The 25820-nt window shown below is 40.9% G+C and overlaps 1 protein-coding gene across 4 annotated transcripts in view; it reads left to right on the top strand.

Moving 5' to 3' along the window:
* tmem63ba (transmembrane protein 63Ba) overlaps nt 1-25820 on the top strand; it is a 64943-nt gene that overhangs the window by 33014 nt on the left and 6109 nt on the right. For all 4 annotated transcript variants that reach the window (XM_015362545.2, XM_015362544.2, XM_015362543.2 and 1 more), the window contains 18 exons: nt 1569-1606; nt 2294-2436; nt 3286-3337; nt 3791-3899; nt 4375-4445; nt 4675-4755; nt 7259-7382; nt 8112-8245; nt 9170-9307; nt 18837-18990; nt 20301-20407; nt 21412-21498; nt 22052-22117; nt 22247-22409; nt 22604-22709; nt 24038-24205; nt 24496-24611; nt 25273-25350. In XM_015362545.2, the coding sequence (XP_015218031.1) occupies nt 1569-1606; nt 2294-2436; nt 3286-3337; nt 3791-3899; nt 4375-4445; nt 4675-4755; nt 7259-7382; nt 8112-8245; nt 9170-9307; nt 18837-18990; nt 20301-20407; nt 21412-21498; nt 22052-22117; nt 22247-22409; nt 22604-22709; nt 24038-24205; nt 24496-24611; nt 25273-25350 (1935 nt within the window). The remainder of the gene's footprint in view (nt 1-1568; nt 1607-2293; nt 2437-3285; nt 3338-3790; nt 3900-4374; nt 4446-4674; nt 4756-7258; nt 7383-8111; nt 8246-9169; nt 9308-18836; nt 18991-20300; nt 20408-21411; nt 21499-22051; nt 22118-22246; nt 22410-22603; nt 22710-24037; nt 24206-24495; nt 24612-25272; nt 25351-25820) is intronic.

Genomic DNA, 25820 nt, shown 5'->3' with positions numbered 1-25820 from the left:
ACACTCAGCACTTTCAGCAGCTTCAGAAATGATGCCATTTAGAGCTGTGAGATGTAGCTACAAGATTTTCTTTTTGTCCGAACACCAGCTTGACGTTTTTAACAAAAGGCGCTAGGGCTGGGCGATATGACCAAAAACATTATCACGATAAAAATTTTCATATCAGTCGATATCGATTATTATCACTATAAATGTCAAATCATTATTTCTTTTAAGTTTAAAGGCAGATTTTTTCTCCTGAGTGAAAGCTGAAGAAACCAGACAGTTAATTGGTAAATTAAACAACTCTTTATTTTAAGAACACAACAAACACTTGCCAAACAGCAGAAACATTAAACAAATCTGAGGTAGAGAGTATCCATGTCTTTTTTATGTCAAAATATGCATGAGTAAAATTTACAAAATAAATATCTTAATAGAAAAATTAAATACTGCAGTCTGATAAAACACGCATAGAAGATGGCTCAGACAGACTGCAAAGTTTAAAGTGCTCTGTGATGTCTGATCGTAAAAAGCCAAAATATCTCCAAATTACCGAAGTTGAATGACCTATTCTGTCGACGATGTCATCGTCCTTCGAGCTGGTCGTTGGCAGCAAGCACTATGTTTGCTTCGGTGTCGCTCATTTCTCCACTCTTAACTACAATCTTGTCAGCCACCACCATGTGAGTAATCAACACCACGTTAGCTGCCCGGTCTGCAACACGCACGCGCACTCGTGCAGTATTTTGTGTGCATGCGCATATCATACGCAAAGCATAAACATATATATCGAACACTTATCGAAATTTTGTTATATTATATCGAGGAAAATTATATCACAATAATTATCGTTATCGAATTATCGCCCAGCCCTAAAAGGTGCTCTGAGAGCCATGTAATGAAACTGGTACGATATATTAATTTACATTTTATGGCAATAAAAACTTATAATAGGAATATTATAAGTTTACACTGCACCAGTGTAGGGTTAAAATTGAATTTGAGTTATGCTAAACTGGAAAAATTCCTTAAAGTTTTTTTAAGCGGTCTGTGGTCTAGGTGTTACGCCAGAAGGCACTCGAGAGGAAGGGCTGTCTTCCTCTTCCTCCAGCTGCATGCTAGTCCTCTCCAGAGGGCAGGAACTGCCACGGTCTGAGGGAGAGAGGAAAGCAGATGTTTGTCCGCATCTGCTGTCTCACAGGCTCTGAGGAGGAAACCGTAGGCTTTAGTCTGTGTCCTTCATTGACGGCACACAAGTGTTCAGGCAGCACAGAAAGCAAGACAGTGATGATCTTCCAGTCATTTGGAGCTGTTGCGACTCCTTCTCTCAGTATCAGTAGTGTTTTACACCAGATAAATGTCAACAAAGCTCTGTCCAGGAATATAAACAGTTTTTGTGTTTGTTAAATCTGAGTAAAAATCTGCAGTTTTTAGGCCAAGTGTATTATAACCATGTTTCTATCACATTGCACCCATATAAGTGGTTGTAGGATTCTGGGATTGTTGTATGTAATATAATTTATTTTAAACTCTGCCCAGGTTGTTCAATCCCAGAAGATGACTAAAAACATTTCTCTTTGCTTTAGGGTTTCTGTTCTTGGTTGACCGCAATCTTCAGAATAAAGTAAGTTTGCCTGTCTCTAAGGTAAGTTACAGCATGAAAAAATATATTGAGCCCTGTCTTTCAGTGTAATCTCAACAAATATAGAAAAGATAGATTTATATATTGTTGAACTGCTGCACAACACTCATATGTTTAGACTGCTTAGTTACTATCTCTGACAGAAAAATAATTTCAAAACTCATTTGCTCTCTGATATTAACTTCTTAAAGCAGCACAAACATGGTTTCTTTATATTGAAATGGGAAAACCTGGAATAAAAATAAATTCCATAGGCTCATCAATAAAACGTACCATCATGCCAGCATCCTTTATTGGGTGGAGCAAGACAGTCCTTTCCTTGGTGCAGAATGATCATGTCTGGAAGAATTAGCTTAATTTAATTTTGCAAGCTTAATTTGGAATTTGTGAGTTAGCAATATTTCTGTGGAAATGTATTTGTATTTGGTTTAGGTCCAGTATATTTTAGCTTTTTTGTGTCCTGGACTTCTGGACAGACTTGTAAGTCTACTTTGGTTAAGATAATTCTGGCTCTACATGAAGAGCTGAAGTGCAGCTTCAGTAGCCCAGGGGGCAGGCAGTGCTTATTGCCAGGGATGGGTCCCAAGTAAAGGGGAACGTGCTGAGTCACTGCTTGTCTGAGGCAGTGCCAGGTGGTGTGCAAAGTGCTGACTCACTACTCTCCTTCAGGGATGAGGAGATCCGGGAGAAGTGCGGAGGGGATGCTGTGCACTACCTTTCCTTCCAGCGGCACATCATCGGCCTGCTGGTGGTTGTCGGGGTCCTCTCTGTGGGGATCGTCCTGCCTGTGAACTTCTCAGGAGATCTGCTGGGTGGGTCTTCTTCACCTTGCGTCTGGTTTCTTGAAATGTGGGGTATCTTTCAGTTATATGATAGAAACGTGGACCAATGTTAAGGGTTCTGGACTTGCAGCTAAGACTTCCAAGAAAAGGCTTGGAGGGTTGTGGGTTCAGATCCCACACGAGACACTTCTGTTGTACCCTTGAGCGAGACGCTTCACCAGAACAATTCCTCTAAACCACCTAGCTCTGGAAATAGGTGCAAATGTAAGTCATGTTGAATAAAACATGTCAGCCATTAATAATAATTTTAATCTGACTTTAATGCATAATGTGAGCTTCACTGAGTGGTGGACCAGCTAATGTGATTAAAGGTGATTTCAGTGCTTAGTCAGTCTTGGGACTCTTGTAGTCTAACTGATGAATTTTACAATCATACCAGGCTGCTAAAGTCAGCCACAGTGAATTCTCTCGTTTCTGATCCATCAGTTCAGCACTACATTCCTTAATGCAGTGTCACTGAAATAATTAAGAGTTTTCTTAATTAAAGGGAGACTATGGGTACCTTTTGACAGTGCATTGATAATAGCAGTAATTTCAGTGAGTCCTGAAAGACCCTGATTCAGCTATTGTCTTGAATGACAGAGCATGCACTGCCGGGACAAGGTGCCTGTAATGCAGACCATACTGAGACCGTATTGAGCCTTATTTTCTCAAGTCCATGAAATATTAACAAGCACTTTAAAAAACCTCCACAATAGAACACTTCTTCTGAAAGGCCTAGTGCACTGCAGAGATTACAGATGTTCAAATTAATTTGCACTACATCAAACATAATAGGTGATCAATTGATTGAATCTTTAAACTTTCTTTTTTTAACAGAAAATAATGCCTACAGCTTTGGACGAACCACTATTGCTAACTTAAATTCCGGGTAAGTATATCACACTTAATTCCAAATGTGGCCTAATATAATTGATTTAACCTTTGGTAGTAATAAGTGATGTACAGTAAAATGTCCAAATTCTTTGACACCACTTGATGGGAAATCTGAATACAACATGCATCTGTAATTTATTTATTTTTGCTTAATTAAAAATTTAAGATGTGTTGATGAGAAATTTGTGAAAAACATTGTTGCTCAAGCTCCACTTGATAGGATTTACTGCTCAGTTCCCTGTGATACCACAGCTCCAGCTGTGTATGTAGAACAGCACCGCGGTCAGAAAGCTGGAAGAAACTTGAGAGTGAAGTTACCATAACTCTCTCATGTGATGCTGTGATGTCGGTTTCATATCCTCTATCTTGGTCTGTCAATGGGTTGTTAATGCCTATAACTTTAAAATCTTAGGAACTAAAATTACATTGTCCTTTTTTCCTTGAACAGGAATAACTTACTCTGGTTGCACACTTCATTTGCTTTCCTTTACCTGCTACTGACAGTGTACAGCATGAGGCGCCACACCTCCAAAATGCACTACAAAGAAGACGACCTGGTGAGCCGCACCAGGGCCGAAGCACTGGTTCCTGGTTGTCTCCCAGCTGGCTGTCTGCGCTCGTGATTTATCTGCTGAGCACAGCAGTCTGTCCCACAGTTTTTTCTTTAAGTGCTACTTCTTTTGTCTCCGTATGAGCCATACGGTGGTTAATCTTGCATTTACTCTTAAGATATTGGAAACGGAGCTTGTTTAGCAGTTGATTGGTTTCTGTGCATGAAAATTCTAGTTTTTTTTTGCTTTGTGCTCGGAAAACTCAGGTCAAATGTTTCTATTTTGGGAATTACAAGAGACATAGTTCAATTATAATGCAGCATTTCATCTTTTTTTCTGTTTGCCTTTTAAAGACTTTTCATATAAGAGGATACGTTATAAGAATCCAAGGCTAGCAGCACCTGAAGTTGGTTTCACTGCTTTGTAAAATGTAAAAGATTCTTTTCATCTACAAATTTTCTTTTTGTGTTTTGCCCTGTAGGTGAAGCGCACTTTATTTATTACTGGGATTTCAAAATATGCTGAAGAAAATCAAATTAAGATGCATTTTGAGTAAGTCATTTTCCTTAATGTTAGAAATTGGTAAGAAATACTGTTAGCATGGGACAGATCTCTGAATAAGCTCATGCCTCAGATGTCAATTGAAAATCCGTATTTAAAGATCCCTAGAAATTAACGCTAAATTATAATGAGCTGTAATTAATGTTTTCAAAATAAGTAATGGATCCTCTTTAAAGTGGTTCAGAATTGTGATCCACTTCTGTATGATTGTCTTGAACAGACATGCCTATGATAACTGCAAAGTCCTGGAAGCGCGGCTGTGCTACAACGTGGCCAAGCTGATGTCCCTTGACGCTGAGAGGTAAAATGTGTCCGAAACGTTCTGCACCTTTCAGACGAATGTGCTTTTATCCACAGCTCTCAATCTGGCCTCATCGCATTATGTCCCAGCTGTTTCCTGTGGGCAGGTTGAACCAGCGATCCTTAACTGCGTGAACTGCAGCTGGGCCTCCATTATGGTGCATTATACAGGATCTCCTGTCCAGTTTCATTGTCGCTGGTTCCACTGCATGCCACTCAGTGGTTTTCAGCCATCAAGTGAGGGAGGATAAATGAAAAGTCTGAATGAGCGCTGCCAGACTGATTTTCTGAAACAGGACAGTGATTATAATTGCTCCTGGTGTATATGCAGAATTGGCAATACAGATGCAGCCATTCAAAACGAGCGAGGTACGCTGCGGTACAACGCGGTGGGTGCGTCGCATCACAATCGTCATAACACGTCATATCGTGTCATACCGTATAATACCGCAGTTACGATAATAGTATCTGGAATCACCGCCAGGTGGATCTTATAAAGCTTAACCTCTTAAACACCCGGTTTCAAATCAGGATCACTGCTGAGGTACAATATCCAATTACGAATTTAAGTTGTTTACTCTTTAGACTTTTAATTTTAAACTGTGTATTAGAGCATGTTAATCATTAAACATTAAAAAGTTGGTATATTTTATAAAAGCAAGATTGCTCACAACCTACACAACCTACCACCTTTATCATAAATATTTTGATTATGCAGAAATATTTTATGCATCAAAGTCTTTACGGAAGATATTACTAATAGTATTAATAATGAATGACCTTGGACAGGCTGTAAGCTCATAGTATTACCGTAGTCCACTTTCTTTGTAACTGTCTTTCTAAACGAAAATACATTATTTTTTCATTGACAAAAAGTAACACGACAGCATTTCGTTGATCCGATCATGTATTCGTTTCCAATCATACAAAGTAAGTTTTGAGAATCTCCGATTCACCAAGCCTTTCAGATGCTCATAAACGATATTAAATTAGGAACATAAACATATTATGTAAACTGTATATGGCTGGAATTGGCAGTTTAAAGAAAAAATACACACCGGTATTCCATTTTCTCCCTAAACATTTTAAGCATCAAAGTCTTGCACGTGGTTATTTTGGAAACTTTTTTACGTGCTTCTTCTGACCATATTAAGTTTATATTCTTTGTGAAAAGTGATAATGTTTTAACCTTTTCTGCGAATAAGCTCGTTATCGGAGTAAACAAAAGCATACTTTTAGAATTTGATTAATAGGGAATATAATATGGAATCACGTATCTAAAGAAATTAACAACGATATAATTATATTCATGTACTGTAGCTCAGATGCTCACAGTAGTGCACTGTCTTTGGAAATGTCTGCTTCAGTTTCACTCTTTTCCACGTGATTACATCTGTGGCATGATGGCTTAATAATAATAATAATTGCTTACACTTATATAGCGCTTTTCTGGACACTCCACTGAAAGCGCTTTACAGGTAATGGGGTAACTGGATGATGCGACGGCAGCCATAGTGTGCCAGAACGCTCACCACACACCAGCTATGAGCTATCAGTGGGGAGGAGAACAGAGTAATGAAGCCAATTCATAGGTGGGGATTATTAGGAGGCCATGATTGATAAGGGCCAATGGGAAATTTGGGATCTAGTACCTGGTGCAGTTTTTACAAAAAAAATAATTAATCGAATCCTAGGTGTGAGTTCATAAAGCCTGAATTACGTACTATGCCTACGTCTGCGAAACATCGAATTAGTATGACAGAAAGCTGCTGTATCAGAATTTTATTGAAACTTCATTTAAAAGGAATTAAATTTTAAATTGCTAGTGTGCACAACAACAATTTGACATCAGTCTCTATTTGAGCATAAAGGACTAGGTCACGCTAACTCGGGCTGTAAAATGCGTCACTAATAATGGTAAATCCTCCCCCAAAGTGTTAAATTACAAATCAGATGAGGTGGTAAATTATCAAGTATTTGGTGTTTTATAGGAAACTCAAGATGTTGATCATTGCAACAGGTGACAGAGATGAGTTATCTCTACATGACTTACCAGCCAGCTGCCATCCATTTAGACCTCAGAGCACCACCCAGACCGATCTGTCTCTTTAAACATCTTGAGTCTCCCATTCTCTATGACGTGGCCATAAATCTTTGTAAGAATCTCCACAGGCTTCTCACCCTCTTGTGTAAGGAATTTCTTGGCACCTCTATAAACTTTTTCCATGCATTAGTTCAAGTACAGTAGGTAGCTGCATCAGCATGTGTAGGCTGCAGAGGAACAAGTAAAGGTTTATTCCATGCTGAAAAGAGAAGAAAAGAAACATAACATTTACTTTTTCCATGCATTTTCAATGTCCATGATCCTTGTGCTTTTCTTCCAAGGAGGAATGCCTAGAAACCTCCTAGAGGTTTCTTGTTTCTTTTTATATGTACAACTTACGCATGTGTACCTGTACAGATTCAGACACGTATTTATGTATTTGCACCTCTGTTATTTTCAGGAAAAAGGCAGAGCGCAGCAAGAAGTTCTTCACAGACTTGATGGAAAAAGAGCACATGTGCACCATGATCAACCCCAAGCCCTGCGGTCACCTCTGCTGTTGTGTTATCAAGGGCTGTGAGGAGGTAAAGGCTAAAAGTGCTCCAGGCAGCAGCAGCAGGGCCCCAGATCTCACCCTGGCCAAAACCACTTCTAGGCCATAAAAAGGACTCTTGTGAAGCACTGAATGTGCTCTCTGATTAATGGATAGGAGAGCTCTGTACACTCTCTACAACTTTTGTGGTTCCAGGAACCTATTGTACTTATTGCAGTGCTGCTGGATTGTTTGGGCACAGAAGGGAGTCTTGTGGTGAGCTTGGTTCTTCAGACGTGCACTTCTATGGACAGGTGAAGGAGAGGGTCCTGGGGGTTTGGAGAGTTAAGGCCCTTCACAAGACTAAGTGCATCTAAAAGTTAAAGTTTAAACTGATGAGATATTGGTCCATGGCAGGTAAAACCTCAGCAAAAAGACTTCCTGGAATTAAAGCAGGAATAACAAACTTGAATGTTATGGGAAATTGCTTAGTTTTTAATTTTGTTTTGTCTATTGAAAACATTTTTCCACCAGTACTTCACATATCAAGAAGACTGGAAATTACAAAGAACACTTTCCTCTGTTAGAAGTACATGCAGATTCTCAGAACTCCAGAAATGTTTTTTGAAACACAAAACAAGTGTTTAAATCAAGATGAGTAAGAAGTGAAAAGGCAGGAATGTGTAGATGATACAAACTTTAAATGATGATAAAAACTCTAGGCCTGGAAACAGACTCTTTATCATTAACCCTCCTGCGGTCTCCTTCCTGCCTCACCCAGGAGGAGGCTGTCAGTTACTACACCAAGCTGGCAGCCAAGCTGAAGGAGGAGTACCGCACGGAGAAGGAGAAGGTGAACACCAAGCCCCTGGGGATGGCCTTCGTCACGTTCCAGAACGAAGCCATGACTGCGATGTAAGGACAGTGCTTTCTTCCTGAACCTCTCGTTCCCTCAAAATTATCATCATGTAAAAAAAATGACAGTCGATAGTTTTTTTGTTTTGAAAGGCCTATGGTTCTGAATCTGTACTTGGTAACGGGCTGTGCTGACTTCTGTGCCCGGTGCTCAGTGGGATATGTGAGTGAGGAGTGTCTGCCCCCACTGAGCAGTGGTAATTCGTGTTCTGTCGTTCTGCTGTAACCCCCTCCACAGTTACAGAACCACTATGTTTTAAAATATGTCTATAACCAGAATTGTGTAACTTGCGTAAAGGGAAGACCTTTCTCTGTCAAGAACCAGTAAATGTCCCAGAACCAGATGTAGCTCTTGCTAGCAACACTGCACACTCACAGGCTGCAAGGAGCCCACAGGAGTTCCTACTGTGCACTATATCAGGAATTTGCACCATATCGTTTGTCACATCAGTTCCTCCGGTTTTAACAGCATTCTGCAACTCTTTGAGATTGCAGCTCCTAGTAAGCGGTGACAGTAAAGTTCGTGATCCTCCTGCCTCCCAGACTAGTGTCGTCAGCATTTCTTTCTCTTTCAAGCCAACAGAGCTGCAACAAGACGGAAAGGCAGTAGCCGATCAGCACTGATACGTTCCATATTTGTTCTGGCCTTTTTATACTAAGGACACTCACTCTCAATCCAAAATTAAGTGCTTTGCTTTAGTAGTTAAAAAACACGATCATCTTGAATATCTCTTGTTAAAGTAGTATTCATGGATTGTTACTTACTAAAGCAAAAAAATTAAAGACTTTCAAGTGTCCAAGTGGTTCATGGTGTATATTCACAAAGAAATGAATATTTCTGACCCCTTACATTCTTAAAACTGTGCAGCCCTGCGCCCCATCTGCCTCTTCACTGTGCTCACTGTGTCCCACTGTTCTGCACAGCATCCTGAAGGATTTCAACGCCTGCCAATGCCAGGGCTGCAAGTGCAGGAGGGAGCCCAGGTCCTCTACACACAGCGAGAGCCTCCATGTCCACAACTGGAATGTCACCTATGCTCCCGACCCCCAGAATGTCTACTGGTGAGTCTCTAAAGTCCAGCATCGGCTACAATAGCAGGGATTCCTTCCTCCTTGTGGACTCCAGTGAAATATTACTGTTGCCTTTCAGTTCTCTTAATACGTGACTTAAAAAGGGAGCAAAGCCCTTTTGCCAAAGCTGTGTGGTGTACTGTGGCTCTCTGGGCATTTGAGCTCTTTTCATTGTTCAAGAAATATACTTGATATCTTGCATGAACAAGGTTACAAGAAAACACCTCTTGTTGAAGGGCAGTGATCTGGTTTTGCATTTTAAAGCAGAGCATTAACGATAAACGAATTCAGTGGAAAATAATTCCGCATGGTGGTTGCACAGGTCTTTTCTGATTAAGTGACGAGCTGTGGTGTGAGAGGTTATGTACAGTAGACAGAAGAGTTGAAGAAGAGGAGCTCGGAGAGATATACCTACATGAAAATATTTGGTACTGCTCATTAAATGTTTTTGGCAGTACTGCTTCAGGGTTTTTGAATTTGACCACAATACCTTCGTTGCGGATGTCTAGAATACTGGAGACTCACTGACCAGACTGATGAGGCTTTCTAAACATAATGAGACTAGGCTTCAACTTTACTTTTTCTCCTGCAATACTGCTAGTTGCTGTTACGGTCTTATGTCCATGCAAGACAAAGTGTGTTAAACCTGTATGTTGCCACATCTATACCCAAGCCAGGACTAGAGGGCTTGTGTGGCTGGATCTTTTCAGGTTGGTTCTGACTTGGCTTGACCAAACAGCTAACAAAAAACGGCCTGGAGCGCCCCACTGCAAACGGCTTATAGCACTGTAAGGTTTAAAGAGCACGTTGATGCTGTTGATTTAAGCTCATTGGTGAAAGGGACTAATGGACACACCTTAGATCTAATTATTGCAAATGACTCCTTTGTCTCCCACTGCTCTCAAAACTACTGCTATTACCCCAGTGCCAAAGAAGCCTAACATGGCTCTCGACAATCTTAACAACTTCCGCCCCATCTCCAACTTACCCTTTCTCTCTAAAATTCTAGAACATGCTGTCACACTTCAGTTACATAACCACCTCATGACTAACAACCTTTTCGAACCCCGTGAACTTCACAGTACAGAAACCGCCCTGGTCAAAGTCACCAATGATCTCCTAATAGCTTCTGATTCTGGTTCTCTTTCCATACTCATCCTTCTTGATCTCAGTGCTGCCTTTGACACTGTTGACCATAAAATCTTACTTTCTCGTCTTGAGACTGTGTTTGGAGTTTCTGACACTGCCCTCACATGGTTTAAATCTTACCTCACTGATCGCTGTCACTTTCTCTCTCAATGGGTTCAGGCCTGAAATTGGTCTTGTCAAGTCTGGTGTCCCCCAGGGCTCAATACTGGGCCCCTTGCTCTTCAGCATTTACATGTTCCCACTTGGTCAGCTTTTAAGATCACATGGCCTCAGCTTTCATTTTTACGCTGACGATACTCAAATATAAATCCATACCAAACCCGACACTGATGTGGCTGTCTCTATTCTATCTAATTGCATCTCTGACATAAAAATTTGGATGACTCAAAACTTCCTTCATCTTAACTGTGACAAGACTGAAGTCATGCTTATTGGTACCCCCCATCAACTTCGTAAAGCCAGTCCTGTAACCCTGTCTGTAGATGGCTCTGTACTTGAACTCCAATCAAAATTGAAAAACCTTGGGGTTATATTAGATTCTAGCTTAACAATCGACCCACATGTACAGCATACTGTCAAAACATCTTTTTTTCACCTTAGAAATATCGCAAGACTACGCCCTTTGCTATCATTAACTGTGGCTGAAAAGCTGATCAACATATTTGTATTCTCTCGAATTGACTACTGCAATGCTCTACTCCCTGGGGTATCTAAATCTACTCTGAACAAGCTGCAGTATGTCCAAAATTCAGCAGCCAGAATCCTGACCATGTCTAGTGCAAGTGTTCACATTACTCCTATCCTGGTGTCCTTGCACTGGCTTCCGGTCACATTCCGCGTAGACTTTAAAATCCTCATGCTCACCTATAAGGCTTTACATGGCTTGGCACCTCAATACCTGTCTGAACTTTTATCGCCCTACTCCCCACCTCGCAACCTCCGCTCTTCAAATTCTGCCCTCCTTACTGTCCCCCAAGCCCGTCTACATTGTATGGGCGACAGGGCCTTCTCCTGCTATGCCCCCAAGCTCTGGAACTCTTTACCCAAGGATATTAGAGAGTCACCTTCTCTAAACTCCTTCAAATCCAGACTCAAAACTTCTTCTTCAGAAAAGCCTTTACTTAACTGGTTCCATTCTTCACCCCTCTGCTCTTCTTAATACCACCTTCCACAGTCTCCTCTATTGTTATTGTTGTACTGTTGTAATTATAATTGTGTCCTATCTTGTGAAGTCTTCTTATTTATTGTTATTGTCATCCTGTAAAGCGCTTTGAGAAGCCACCTTTAAAGGCGCTATATAAAATAAAGTTTATTATTATTATTATTATAATGTTGTTCCCGATACGTTCATTTTAAGAATCTAAGGTAGCTTAGAAATGTGACGTTATTTGGCCCACCTACAGATGCAGCCATTCAAAACGAGTGGGGTACACTGCAGTAAAACGCGTTGGGCGTGTCATGTCACAACTCGTCCTATCGCGTTATACCGTACAATACCGCACAATACCGCAGTTTTGATAATAGTATCCGGAATCACCACCAGGTGAATCTAATAAAGCTTAACCTCTCATGTACAGCATTTGAGCTGTTGCCAGAAACACCCGGTTTCGAATTCCGATCACTGCTGAGGGACAATCTTTATCCAGTTAAGAATTTAAGTTGGATACTCTTTAGACTTTTAAACTGTGTATTACAGCATATTAATCATTAAACATTAAAAAGTTGGTATATTTTATAAAAGCAAGATTGCTCAGTTGGACAAAAGTACACAACCTTCCACCTTTATGGTAAATATTTTAATTATGCATAAATATTTTATATATCAAAGTCTTTAACTTGGTAATTTATATGGGTTCTGACTTTAACGTGCTTGTTCTAACATTAGTAAGCTTATATTCTGTACTTCATAAAAAGTTATAACGTTTAATTTTTTTTTAAACTTCTGTTGTTCTTGCACTGTAATGTAGCGAGCTGCACCCAGGCGGTTCAAAGCACGATCGGAGCATTACTTTCGGTTTGGTTCTCATATGCTGAGTGTGTAAAAATAGTCCACTATTATAGCTTGTTGTTGACTCTGGCATGAATTTGTGTATCTGGATAAATTAAGTGATGATATTGTGATTAAGGATTTCTTCACTAAATTCTTTAAGTCAAACAAAGGAGGGAAGAAGGGTTATTTTTACAATTGACACTCCGAGATTCTGACTGGTTTAATTTCCATAATTTAGCTGAAATAGATAAAGAAATCATGCAGTAGTTATATGTATTGGAAGGCGATCTGTTTTATTAACAGACGCTCTGACTCAAACCTGTGTCATACAGTGATATACAGTAGACGTGGGTAATGTCATCCCCATTAAACAATGTGCTTATTGCATAAATCCTGCTAAACTAGAAGCATTGCAGAAAGTGTACATTATTTACTGAAGCACAGTTGAGTTCAAAGAAGGAAGACTGTGATGCCCCCCTGTTTATTGGTACCAAACATTGATGAGACGTCACGGTTCTATACAGATTACAGAAAAGCGAACATTGAAACTCCACCAGACATCGTATGTACTATTTAACCATTGTCAAGGACCGATGCGCTGTTCCCATTTGTAACAGGGTTACTCAGCAGCCAGCAGCCATATCACTCTGCAACTCACAAGTGGCAACCCACTGAAGCTCAGCAGGTGTGAGCCTGGTCAGTACCTGGACAGAAGACATCCTGGGAAAAACAAAGGTTGCTGCTGGAAGAGGTGTTAGTGGGGCCAGCAGGGGGCGCTCACCCTGTGGTCAATGTGGGTCCTAATGCCCCAGTATAGCGACTATACTGTAAACAGGCGCCGTCCTTCGGATGAGACGTAAAACCGAGGTCCTGACTCTGTGTGGTCATTAAAAATCCCAGGGCGTTTCTCGAAAAGAGTAAGGGTGTAACCCTGGCGTCCTGGCCAAATTTCCCTTTGGCCCTTACCAATCATGGCCTCCTAATAATCCCCATCTATGAACTGGCTTCATTACTCTGCTCTCCTCCCCACTGAGAGCTGGTGTGTGGTGAGCGTTCTGGCGCACTATGGCTGCCGTCACATCATCCAGGTGGGGCTGCACATTGGTGGTGGTGGAAGGGAGTCCCCATTACCTGTAAAGTGATTTGAGTGGAGTGTCCAGAAAAGCGCTTTATAAGTGTAAGCAATTATAATTATTATTACTCATTGGAAATTAGTTTCTTTTAACTCTGAGTTTTTAATGTCGGGCGCTCTGAATTAGTTCAGCTTTGATGCAGTATAAATAAATGTATTTCCCACAAGCTATCCTGTAGTGGTTTTAAAACTATACAACATCACACTGTTTGCATGTGGCACATCTTTGTTCTAGTTTTAAAACTACAGCATGGGAAAACAAGTGTTAAGAAATAAACAAGACATTTGATTGCTGGTTGCCTCATGTTAAAGAGGAAATACAGAGGGAGTTTCAGAAATTAAACAGAGTCCTGGAACATCCTGTCTCAAATATAGACGTTTAATAAATTGAAGGTTGTGAAAACAGTGACAATGACAACAGAGCATGCTCCTGAAAATTCCCATCCCCCAGAACCGTCTATTCTACATAACATTACACAGCGGGCTGTTAACACTCCTAGCCTTTGTGAGAAGTACGGAGCTGCGTTACATAAAGTGGCTGCAATGGAATATACTAGTAGGTGAAAGTTAATTCCTTAATTCCAAGTTGGAAAGAAAAGACATAATGTGTCTTCTCTATAAATCTTCAGTTTACAGATCGTCCAATGTCATTTATTATCAATAATATCTTTCATATGGCATTAAAATTGGAATGTTTTTTTCAGGTGTAAATCCACCTATTTTCTAACCACTTTATCCAGGACAGGTAACAGTTCCACCCTCCCAGTTCCCTCTGCCTGCCTGACCTATTCCCATTTTTAACCATTCTGCGAATCGCAGAGGGTGAGAGAAACTAGGGAGAGACAGAAAAAAGTTAACCCTGGTTTTCTGATATTCAAATGTAAAGTATATTTGAACACAGTCTTGCAAATTAATGTCTTTATATATTTGTACACAGTCTTGCAAATTCATGTTTTTACAAGATGTGGAAGTGCAACAATTTATCACAATGCAAATTTTAATACTAATGATTAATTAAAATTAAAAATAAAACATGTTTACAAAGAAAGAGGATTACAGCAATACTACTAGCTATATAAAACCATATATTTAGATCCTTAAATTATTATCATTATTCATTTCTTTAGATAATCGATTCCATATTATATTCCCTATTTAGCAGATTCTTAAAACTATTTCTGTATTTCTACGAATACGGTCGTTATCGGAATAAACAAAAGCATACTTTTAGAATTTGATTAATAGGGAGTATAATATGGAATTGCGTATCTAAAGAAAATTATCTAAAGTAGCTAAAGAACTGGCTTGCCAGCGCGGTGATGTCACCCCCTTTCCCTCTGCCTATCTGACCTCTTTTTAACCCTTCTGTGCACAAATCGGTGTGAGAGAGTCGTCTTGATTTTGGCCATAGTCCGTCTCTTTTCCAAAGCTATAGTGCAGTAAGTTCTCTGTCCCGACAAAAGGTACAGGTAAACGTACTGATGAGCTAATATCTGGGAAAGGCTTCTTTCCTTGAATCGAACACAATATAAAACAATGACAATTAGCCTCGTAACTCTAGGAGGTCAGCTGTTAAATATACTGTAGTTATTGTTAACAGAACACAGCTTTGTCAGTGAAAAAAATGACCCTGGGCACGTTTCCTCCCTCTCTACATTCTCACAGTAGACTAGGTGAATGAAAGACAGTCCCCCTTCCCCCTACGGACAGGAAAAGTGCCCGTGGGCACTTAAACTTAATATGGTCAGAAGGAGCACGTAAAAATGTTTCCAAAATAACCACATGTAAGACTTTAATGCTTAAAAAGTTTAGGAAGAAAGTGGAATACTGGTGTATATTTTTTCTTTAAAATACCAATACCAGCCATATACAGTTTGTAATGTAGGGATTTCTATATTTATGTCTTTATTTACCACTAGGTTACAGTAGTGACAAAGGCTAAACTTTTAGCTTCAGTAATGCGTATGGCCGACATTACATACATGTTTGTAATGACAATATAGTGTAGATAATATTTATTGTCAGTAATATCAGTAGAAGTTTGAAATTATTTGTTGTTATTAATAAATTACTTAGCTTCAAACATGTTGTGATATTTAGAAATATAAGAAATGTCAATATAGTGTCCATAAAATTTGCTATTTAATTTTTTCAAAGAAATGTTTATTGGTTTAAAGAAAACTCGGCGACGGCTGGGTCCGAACGTCGGACCTCAGGCTTATAAGGCACACACTTAATCCTACTAAGCGGATTAAAACATGCACAATAAAGAGATTAAATTATTAAATCTTTTCACTAACGACCAGTGCACCACAAGTGCCCTGTCGGTAATTTTGGCCAGCCAATCACATACCGGTATAACGCAGTGACCTGTGGGTAGTTGCGTGCAGTACGGGTTTGTACTGCGCATTTTAAATGGCTGAATCTGTAGCTCATTTGTCATTAAGTAATCAAAGGAACGCATTCAGCTTTTTCTTGCAAGGAGACAGGGTTATAGGCTTTGGCAACATGGATGGGCAGGTTCTTCCATATTCCCACAACCAGTTGCATAAAGAAGTGCTTCCTGCTCTCAATTTCAGTGCACTGCCATGTTATTTCCTCAAGTTCATGTTTCACGTTTTCAAGTTCAAGTTTCAGTTGATTCTGAAGATGTCCATTGAGTTGACATGTCCAAAAATTACATCTCCCAGGCATTACAGTACCTTAGTCTTGAATTTAGTCCAAGTCTTGTTTCATGTTAACATGTTAACAAGGAATTTTATTCTATTGTAGTCTAAGGAAAAGTAATCTCTGGGATCTGGACAAAACTGCCTGGTCATTGGGATCTATCAACTTGATAAAGAGCTTGATAAAGTCCTCAGATTAATTAGTAGTTTGTAGTAAAAATGAGACAGAATATCAACTGTATGACCCTTCTTTTGGTGTGAAATGGTAAGTGTGTTTAGATGTCTGAAGCTGTAAATTCTGTCCTTTTCATTGTGAGCCCTGACACATTGACTCCCTCTGTGGTGTGACCTCATCTGAAACTGTGACACTGGCAGCAGACCTGCCACAGCCCGTACTCTGATCCCTTACTCCTCCTCATCTTCATATGAGCACTCGCTGCAGGAGGGCGGAGCCAAGTTGACAGTTTAGCTGCAGCATATCAGTAAATTGGATTTGGTCTTTGTAGGAATGGAAAAAAAATCCTGTGTGTTTTTGTACAAAATTAACAGAACATCAAAAGTCGAAAGCAAAATAGAAAAGTTAAGTGACCTTTAATTTCTTGCTCGTCTTTGCATATTTTAGAATAAGAAGGTTACAAAGGTCTCTAGACTATTCTGTCCACTCCACTCAGTTTGTTGTCCAGTAGCTAATGGATACAGAAAATCTCAACCTTTTCTTGAAGAAAGCCAGTGAGTCTTCTTCAACAGCTTAGTGAGGTTTAAGATAGGTCTTAGACACAGCTTATGGAGTATGTAGTATTGCACTACATTTGTTGTTTAACCAAATAACAATTACAACTGTTCTTATAAAACACTGGTACTTTAAAACATCTCAGATTGTTATGACAAATGCTCCATCAGAGATGGGATATTTTCTGCAAACTAAGCATAATGTACAAGATTGCTCTTGGCTGTTTTCCTAAGTACTCTGCAGTGTCCATTCCTTAAGTCTGAAAATACAAAGTAACAGTGCAATAAGTGGTGATTGCGTATTATTGGTGATTAGACTGAAGTCTGACACAAATCATGGTTGGGACTTTGAAATCAGTGTTGCAGAAGAGTTTGTTTGACCTGTTCACCATCTGTGCCATATTAATGATGTGCTTATTAATAAATGAACTTTGGAAGAGTACCAAAACGTGAGCAACAGTGAAATCTGGTTACAAGACTCCACAGAGGTCTAAACCAGTAGCCTTTAGTCATCTACGTTTTGCTCATTCCCAGAGTGTTTGGCTGAATGCTAACTCGTCATCCTGCCTGACACTTCTAGATCTGTGCCTTCCCTTACAGTAGTGCCAAATGCAGAGGTAAAAACAAGAGAAGGTGTGAATGAGAGGAGGCTCTTTCAGTGCAGCCCACTCTTCTGGTTCTCAGTAGCCTGATGATTTAGCTCTCTTGTTGAATGCATGAATCAGCATCCATGACATGACTTGGCTTTTTGTTCATCATGCCCGTGACCCCACCGTGTGAATAAATGCCTCCTGTTCGTACTTCTCAGATTTAGCTGTGCTTAGTTTCCATTCATGGTCCCTAATCCTGCTCTGTGTCTTGAATTTGGAATTAAGGGCTTGGCTTTGACGTTCATTTCAGAATTTGGAAAACCTACAAGTGTGTCTTTATGGAATTTATGTATGTACTTTGTATTGTGCTTTGTGATAAAATACCATTAAGTGTTTGTAGCATATTTGGGATCTGATCTGGTAAAAATGATTAACCTATTTTCCTTGTATACTATTCTTTTTAAATTGGTATGTATATGTTTCTATGTAGTATCTGCTCTAAAGAACAAATTGAACATCGCAAAGACACTGCAGAACTCGGTTAAGCGTAACTGCAAGTACCTGTTAGGATCCTCTTTCTGTTTGAAAGTTTACTCTGCACTGTCGATTGTGCTGGACTGAAGCAGGAGGTGCCTTCAGTCTTCACCTGAAACTGTACTGTGCCAGTGTTGTTCATGCACAAGCATTCATGGATGGATGGTTTAGCATTAAGGTGAGAGCTGTAATAGTGAATCTCAAAACCCACATGAAATGTCCTCTGTCCAATGACAGAGGACATTTCCTCTGTATTTCAATATACAGTCAATAGAAAAAGTGTCTTGTCTGGAAACCTTGCAAAAATTGGGAACAGATCAGGGACATCCCTCTGGGGTGCAGATTAGTAGCTTCACCTTGGTTAGAGTAGATATCCAGAAATAACTTTTTACAGATTTAAAGCAATACTTTAATACCGCAGTAATTTCAGGGTTATGTATGAATATCCAGCAGAATTAGAGAGTGAATTGTATTAAATCTGACACACACCAAACACAAATCCTAAATCCCATACCTGATGGTGACTTATTGAATCAGATGCTTCTTTCCTCTGTGTAATGAAAACCAGATACTAAACACTGGGTGTGTAGTTTGTGATAATCTAGTTTTCATTCTAATGCAGACATTTGCCAGAGTTCTCAACTGCAATTCAGTGGTGTTGGCTCTCCTGGGTTATATAAGAAAACTGGATATCCATGTCAGCTGACAGTTCATGCTGTGTGTTTTGCAGGGAGCACTTGTCTCTGGGTGGCCTGTCTTGGTGGCTCCGCTGTTTGGTCATCAACTGCATCCTCTTCCTCCTGCTCTTCTTCCTCACCACCCCTGCCATCATCATCACCACCATGGACAAGTTCAACGTCACCAAGCCTGTGGAGTACCTGAATGTAAGCACTCCCTGTGGCTGCTGGACAACACAGGTCTTCCTGGTCCTGCTCAGGGCCCCACAGCTGCCTCTTTTGCTCAGTCGTTGCAGCCTCCTAAACAGTCATCTCTCAAGAATTTAAGGATCTTAAATCTAAATCTAAAGGATCTTAAAATTAAAATTAAAAAAAAAACACAGGAAGCTACTCAACTCTGTGGTTCAGCTGATTCTTACAGCCACTTGTAAAACTGTGTGAAGAAGTGCCTCCTATTTCCATCCCCTGAATAATCCTACACATCTGGATGTACATGTTCTTAATTTGTTTTTGGTTTAACAGGCCTCAAATATATATGCTGCTACTTAATTTAGGACAAATTTGTCCTTCCTTAAAGCAGCCAGCATAAGCCGGAGTGTCTGGGGTGATGTACACTGTGTGTACCATTTGTGTGCAAGGATGACTAGCGAGTCACTTGGCTGACACATGACAGCCGTCTTCCAGCCACCAGTCATCTCCCATCAACTCACCTTTACTAAATCACAATCTATAGGTGTCTTTATTGTCCTAGTCTGTAGCTTATGTTTATATTGTAGAAAATCTCAAATTAAATTGATAAGGCCATAAAAGAAAGCTACTGTGTGAAAAAATGTATGCAAATAATTTAAAAATAAAATAATAAAAGTGAATGATTAAATTAAATTAAAAAAATAATAATTTTCAGTCTTAACATTAAATCAATGTATTAAACAGAACAGTCTACAATTAATAATTGGTTAAAACTATATAAGTTGTGTCCCAACTCCAGCAACACTCTTCCCCTCATGATTCACATCAGGCTGCTGAGCTAAAACCCACATCTAGTTTTCATTGGCTTGTAGGTAGTAAAACTATGTAAAATCTTCCATGACTGAACATGATGGCAGTTCAGCCCTCTGCTTGAGAGTGGCCCCAGAACACATCTCCCCTAGTTACAAGCATTCTTGTGGAAAATTAGTTTTTAATTAACCTGTTTTTGAGTAAGCAACAGAATCTTCCATGCAAATTGAGAACTACGGGTCCCACAGGAGTTCCCGGGTATTCAGGGCTTGACTCTGGGCTCATTCAGACTCCGTTGGTACCATCTTTACAGATAACCGTTTCTCAGACTTTCCTGGTCACACCCTCTCTGAAAACAGTGCAGTATTTCCCAGTTGTGGTGTGAGGATCAAGGGAGGATGCCGACAAGGCCAATGGATGTTCCTACAGCTGAGGTCCAACTTGGAAGAGTTCCCGTTGCTTTGCAGAGTAGATGAACGCCCACTGGCTTACGCTGTGCTCTTCCTGTGTCTCCCCAGAACCCCATCATCACCCAGTTCTTCCCCACTCTTCTGCTGTGGGCCTTCTCTGCTCTGCTGCCCACCATCGTCTACTACTCCGCCTTCTTCGAGGCCCACTGGACAAGGTATTGAACATGTTGTTGAGTGAGGAACCCTTTTTTAATTCTTAAGAAAATATAATAATATTTAGCAAAGGAACAAGTAAAGGTTTATTCCATACTGAAAAGAAAAGAGACATAACGTTTAGGTTATGGAGCCTTCTTCAGGTGTTTTTTTTAAAGAGGCTTCATTATGTAATCATTTAGCTGCTGCTTTTAGGGATGGAAATTTTCTGATTCCACAGCAGTTTGATGCGTTCTAGGTGCTGCCATAGGCTGGCAATTGTGCACAAGCTGTGCTGGATATCTCCTACTTGTTTCCGTATTTTAAGTACATTTCTGAGAGTAGACATGTACAGCCAGGATTAGGAAGCTTCATGATATCAGGTTATTTCCAATAGTTAATGTTGCTTGGAATGCAAGTGGGTTAGCAGCTTGTCCATTTTCTTTCACTTCCTTGTTGATCTGTGTGTTTGGGTGTGCTGGTTACCTGATGTTCTAGGAGGCGGTGGGCTCCCATGAACCTTTGCCTTCAGAGTGGCCCGGTCATGTGAGATTGCCATGAGTACTGGAGTGCATAGACACACACAGCTGTCTCCTGGAAGCTAGGAAGCTCTTTAAATTGATTTTATTTAAGCAAACAAGACACCTTAGTGAGAGCCACAGTTGTTGGTTGTTAAAAGTAATCGTTTGTCTCTAGTGACTTAAATGACACAAGTTTTTTTTTCCAACTAGACATGTCAAATACCCTCCTTAGAAAGAAACAGAAGAGAAAGTAACAAGGTAGGAGAGGAAAGGAGGTTAGCAAGAGGTTAGCTTGTGGGAAGAAAAGGTGCAGAGAGGGTTAATGGGAATTAATTTTTTGAGCTTCTAAAGTTTTTGTTTTAGAAATCAAGTCCCATTTCTGAATGCAGGCATCTGCAGGCAAAGAGGTTTGCAAGACAACTGGCCCCTACAGCCCGAAACCTGATTATTTACCTGGAGTCCTTATGGCTGGACTCAGTGCTGTTCCCTTTGTGTCTCACCTGTAGGTCTGGAGAGAACAGGACAACAATGCACAAGTGCTACACTTTCCTCATCTTCATGGTTCTCCTCTTACCCTCACTGGGGCTCAGCAGGTAGGCAAGCACAGTGGAAATGACTTCTCCCTCCAAAAGAGAATACATGTTCAAAAGCTTATTTTAAAAACTAGAAATCTGCACAACTATTGGTTAATGGAACCAGCCTGACCAGCATGGGGTGGACTGAGAGCTAAGCAAGGCCTTCTGCAGAGATGCTAAATGTCTGAGACGCTTGATGTTTTTCACGCTATGAGCCCCACAGCGCCTACAGGGTTAGCATGGGGAAGGTGTTGCAGCTTTGCTTTTAACTCTGTAAAATTCTGGACATCTGGCCAACCACAGGGGCCTGTTTGTCATGCTGGACCATGGAGGGTGCTTTGGCCAGTCTGACCCTGTGTGAGGCTTGGCTGTGTCTGACCAGCTCAGCTCAGCTTTCCTCTGTTCTTGCTGGACAGCACCACTCCATAGACCATGGAGAACCGGGTCTCCACGGTATAGAATTCACTGACAGTTTTAAAACTTCTGATCAGGAAGTGTTAATTTATTCAGTAATATTACGCAGAGATTGATATTTAGTGTTTTTCTTCTTACCACTTTCTTAAATATACAGCTTGGATCTTTTCTTCCGGTGGCTCTTTGACAAGAAATTCTTGGCGGATGCTGCCGTTCGCTTTGAGTAAGTTAAATGGTTTTTAACTCCCAGTACGAAACGCATTTTAACTCCCAGTACGAAACTGTTCCGTTCTTCTTCGCAGATACAGCCCTGCCTCCTTCAGTCCTGCTCTTGTCTCTTCCTCTTCCCCAGGTGTGTCTTCCTCCCAGACAACGGGGCCTTCTTCGTGAACTACGTCATCGCCTCGGCCTTCATCGGAAACGCCATGGACTTGTTGCGCATCCCTGGGCTGCTGATGTACATGATCCGCCTGTGCCTGGCCAGGTCCGTGGCTGAGCGGCGCAACGTGAAGCGGGTGAGCTCTCCCCACGGACCACAGTTATCCATTTCCTTCTTTTGTCCTGTTGTTTAGCTGCATTTACCAGTCATTTTATAACAGTATTGGAATTCCTCTGAATAATTTGGTGGAAATGTGTCTCTCTCATATTATTTTTTACAAGCCAGCCCTACTGGTTTCAAAGATGCCTGAAAGCCTGTCTTGTTTCACAGCACCAGGCGTACGAGTTCCAATTTGGGGCCGCCTATGCCTGGATGATGTGCGTCTTCACGGTGGTGATGACCTACAGCATCACCTGTCCTATTATCGTGCCCTTTGGTGAGTCCTGCAGGTCCTGTTTCTCACAGGGCGAACACACTGTCCTCTAGGATGTTCGAAAGTGTGGAGTTTGTCTTCAGTTTGAGCGGATTCAGGATTGAAACCGTTATCTGCTCCCCCTAGTCAAGAATAACCCACCAAATGGAACAGAGCAGTAGAACTTGCAACTTGTTTTGGGGGAGTGGCAACCACACTTGGCGGAGTGGTGGCTCTGTGGCTAAGGATCTGCACCTGTGGCTGGAAGGTTGAAAGGTTCAAATCCCGCAGCCGGCAGAGGAATCCTACTCCGTTGGACCCCTGGGCAAGGCCTTTAACCCCAGCTGCTTGAGGGACGCTGTATAAATGCCTGACCCTGCGCTCTGACGTCAAGCTTCTCTCTCCCTGTCTGTGTGCCCGTTTGTCTCATGGAGAGCAAGCTGGGGTAATAAGATAAATTCCTAATGCAAGAAATTGTATATGGCTGATTAAGTGATTTATTTTATCTTGTTTTCACAACCCTGTAATGACAAGGCCCTCCCTGTGCAGGACAAGATTTTTGCCAACAAAATCATCAAGGCTCCTTGTGTGATTGCTTATTAACAAACACCAATGGAAAGCAAATCCTTGCTTGTCCAGATCCCAGGTCACTGTTCGTAAGAGTAGGGGTGTTAAAAGTGGTGTTTTGGCTGAATTCCACTCTGGGATTGCATAATCTAGCAATCATGAAGTGCTGTTGTTCACTTGATCTCTGTGTATTGGCCTGCTATGCATGACTCAGGTGGGGGCTGAGCTTCAGCCTGGATGCACGGGTGAATAAGAGTGTTGGAGCGAACTATGCAATACAATATAAGCAATTATAGACTATTCCTAAATGAAAGTGAGGTTTGTGAACCTCCAAAGCAGGGTGACTCTTACATTGAAATGCAAACAAGAAATATTTTTGTATTTCTTGTTGCTTGTCTTCCTTCCCTACAGTGATGTGTATGTAAATCCTCTAAAGGTTTTTGAACAGAGCAAAATGGAAGTTGAAGTTGAAGTTCAAGTGTTAAATGTGACCCAGCTCCATCAGTCAGTCTTTGAAAGAATGCCACCCTCTACTGTTTGTAAGCAGAATGAATTTCTTATAGCGGTTTCTCTTAACCATTTCAAGCTTGCTAGGTTCCTCAACTGGTTTGGACTGCTTAGTCCTTTTTAATGTCCAGACTGTCTTGCCCTGTTCTTTATTCCCAGTTTTGTGTTCTTAACTGCTGAGAGTGGGCACTGGTGTGAAAAGATAGCCCACTGTTTCTGCATTGATGCTCACCTGGCTCCCAGTGCCCCACCTTCTGACTGCCACAATGTGCCCACAGGTCTAATGTACATGCTTCTGAAGCACCTGGTGGACAGGTACAACCTGTACTACGCCTACCTGCCAGCCAAACTAGACAAGAAGATCCACTCTGGGGCTGTGAACCAGGTGGTGGCCGCGCCCATCCTGTGTCTCTCCTGGCTCCTCTTCTTCTCCACTGTCCGCACAGGTGAGGCCAGCCTCCCTTGGAAAGGGGGTTGGAATGACTGGACTTCCTCAGACTGGAGGGTCAGGAGACGATCTGGGAACAGGGCAGCTGTGTTCAGACCTTGCCCTCCCCTGTCACACAGACACCAAACAGTATCGGATTCAGACGAATCCACTTAATTCCAGCCTGAACTAATGTCATCAGGGCACTCAGTGTCCTGCAGGACTGCACCTGGATCAAGACTGACCTGGGGTGGAGCTTCTAGCAGAAGGCAGTCCAAGACCGCAGTGCTCATGTCTTTCTCCTCGCAGGATTCCTGGCCTCCACCTCCATGTTCACCTTCGTGGTCCTGATCATCACCATTGTGATCTGCCTTTCTCACGTCTGTTTTGGCCATTTCAAATACCTCAGCGCCCACAACTACAAGGTAAGGCCTCACTTCTAATTTATTTTACATGTATTTAGTGCTCCAGTCGGCATCATGCATCAACTGTAGAACAATAAACACAAAAGTATGACACCAAAAAAAAAAACTTGAAACTGTCATTATTTGGCACCTGACACTGATATGTGAATCTTGGGATCATGGGAATCATGGGACACCAGCATTTGCACCTGGACAGTTCCAGGTGCAAAATGCTGGTGTCCCATGTAAGAAATAACCTTTTGTTACAATAACCCAGTTTTAGACTCAGTGTAAGAATTTCACTAAATAACTGATGAATACACACATTTCTTTCTAAGGAAAGTTTAAGTTCATATCATTTCTTCACTCAGAAAAAAAGAAGCAGATGGTCAGGTAATTCTGGATGAGTTTAGTTTTCGTAGCTGCAGAAGACTGGAAAAATCCTAGAGAATCAAAACAAATTTAAAAGCTTTTTTTTTCTTTTTGGCTTATACTCTGAAAGAGGTTGTTGTCAATTAACTATTTAATTATTTTCTTCAAAAGCATTAATTCTAGTTTTGCCTGCTGGAATCGCTGGCGAAAAGTGTGTTTTTTGTCACTTGCAACAATATGTTGCCAGCAAGATGTGTCAGATGTCTTCCCCTTCTTGGTAACTTAGTAAAACTACGTTTGCATCTTCCAGATTGACACCCAGGAGACGGGAGTTGATGGTGTTGAAAATGGTCGTCCTCCTCGATTTTCCCCCTCCAACAAATCTGCAGTAAGTTTAGCTTCCTTTGGGGCTGGAACCCTCCTGCAGGAGGTTTTCTTGTCTCTTCGTTCTCAAAACCACAAGAGTGCTAGGAAATGGACAAATTTCTGTTTACTTATTAACCCTCAAACCATAGTTTCATTAACCATTCTGTGTCTCTTAAATCATCTTATTTTGTATGTTTAAGCTTTCTTTTTTACAAACAAATGTCAAAAGGGTTTGGTTTCAGTTTCACCACAGGGTTTTTTTAATGTATCTATTTTTAACCAACATATATGTTGAATATATTAGATTTTTCTCAGCTGGGTTTGGAGCAGGTGTAGTTAAGTTTTACAGAAGCTCAGCATATCTACACAAAATTAGATAAAACAAACATTATAGATCTGCAGACATAAGACTGATAACTTTTTTCCACTTACAGCTGTTTTTTAGTTGTGCTACAAAAGTTAACCTTTTCTTAAACTTTTCAAACATTGGTT

The sequence above is a fragment of the Lepisosteus oculatus genome, chromosome 17 (genome assembly GCF_040954835.1).
Source record: "Lepisosteus oculatus isolate fLepOcu1 chromosome 17, fLepOcu1.hap2, whole genome shotgun sequence".
Taxonomy (NCBI): Eukaryota; Metazoa; Chordata; class Actinopteri; order Semionotiformes; family Lepisosteidae; genus Lepisosteus; species Lepisosteus oculatus.
This window is presented reverse-complemented; position numbering and strand designations above follow the sequence as displayed.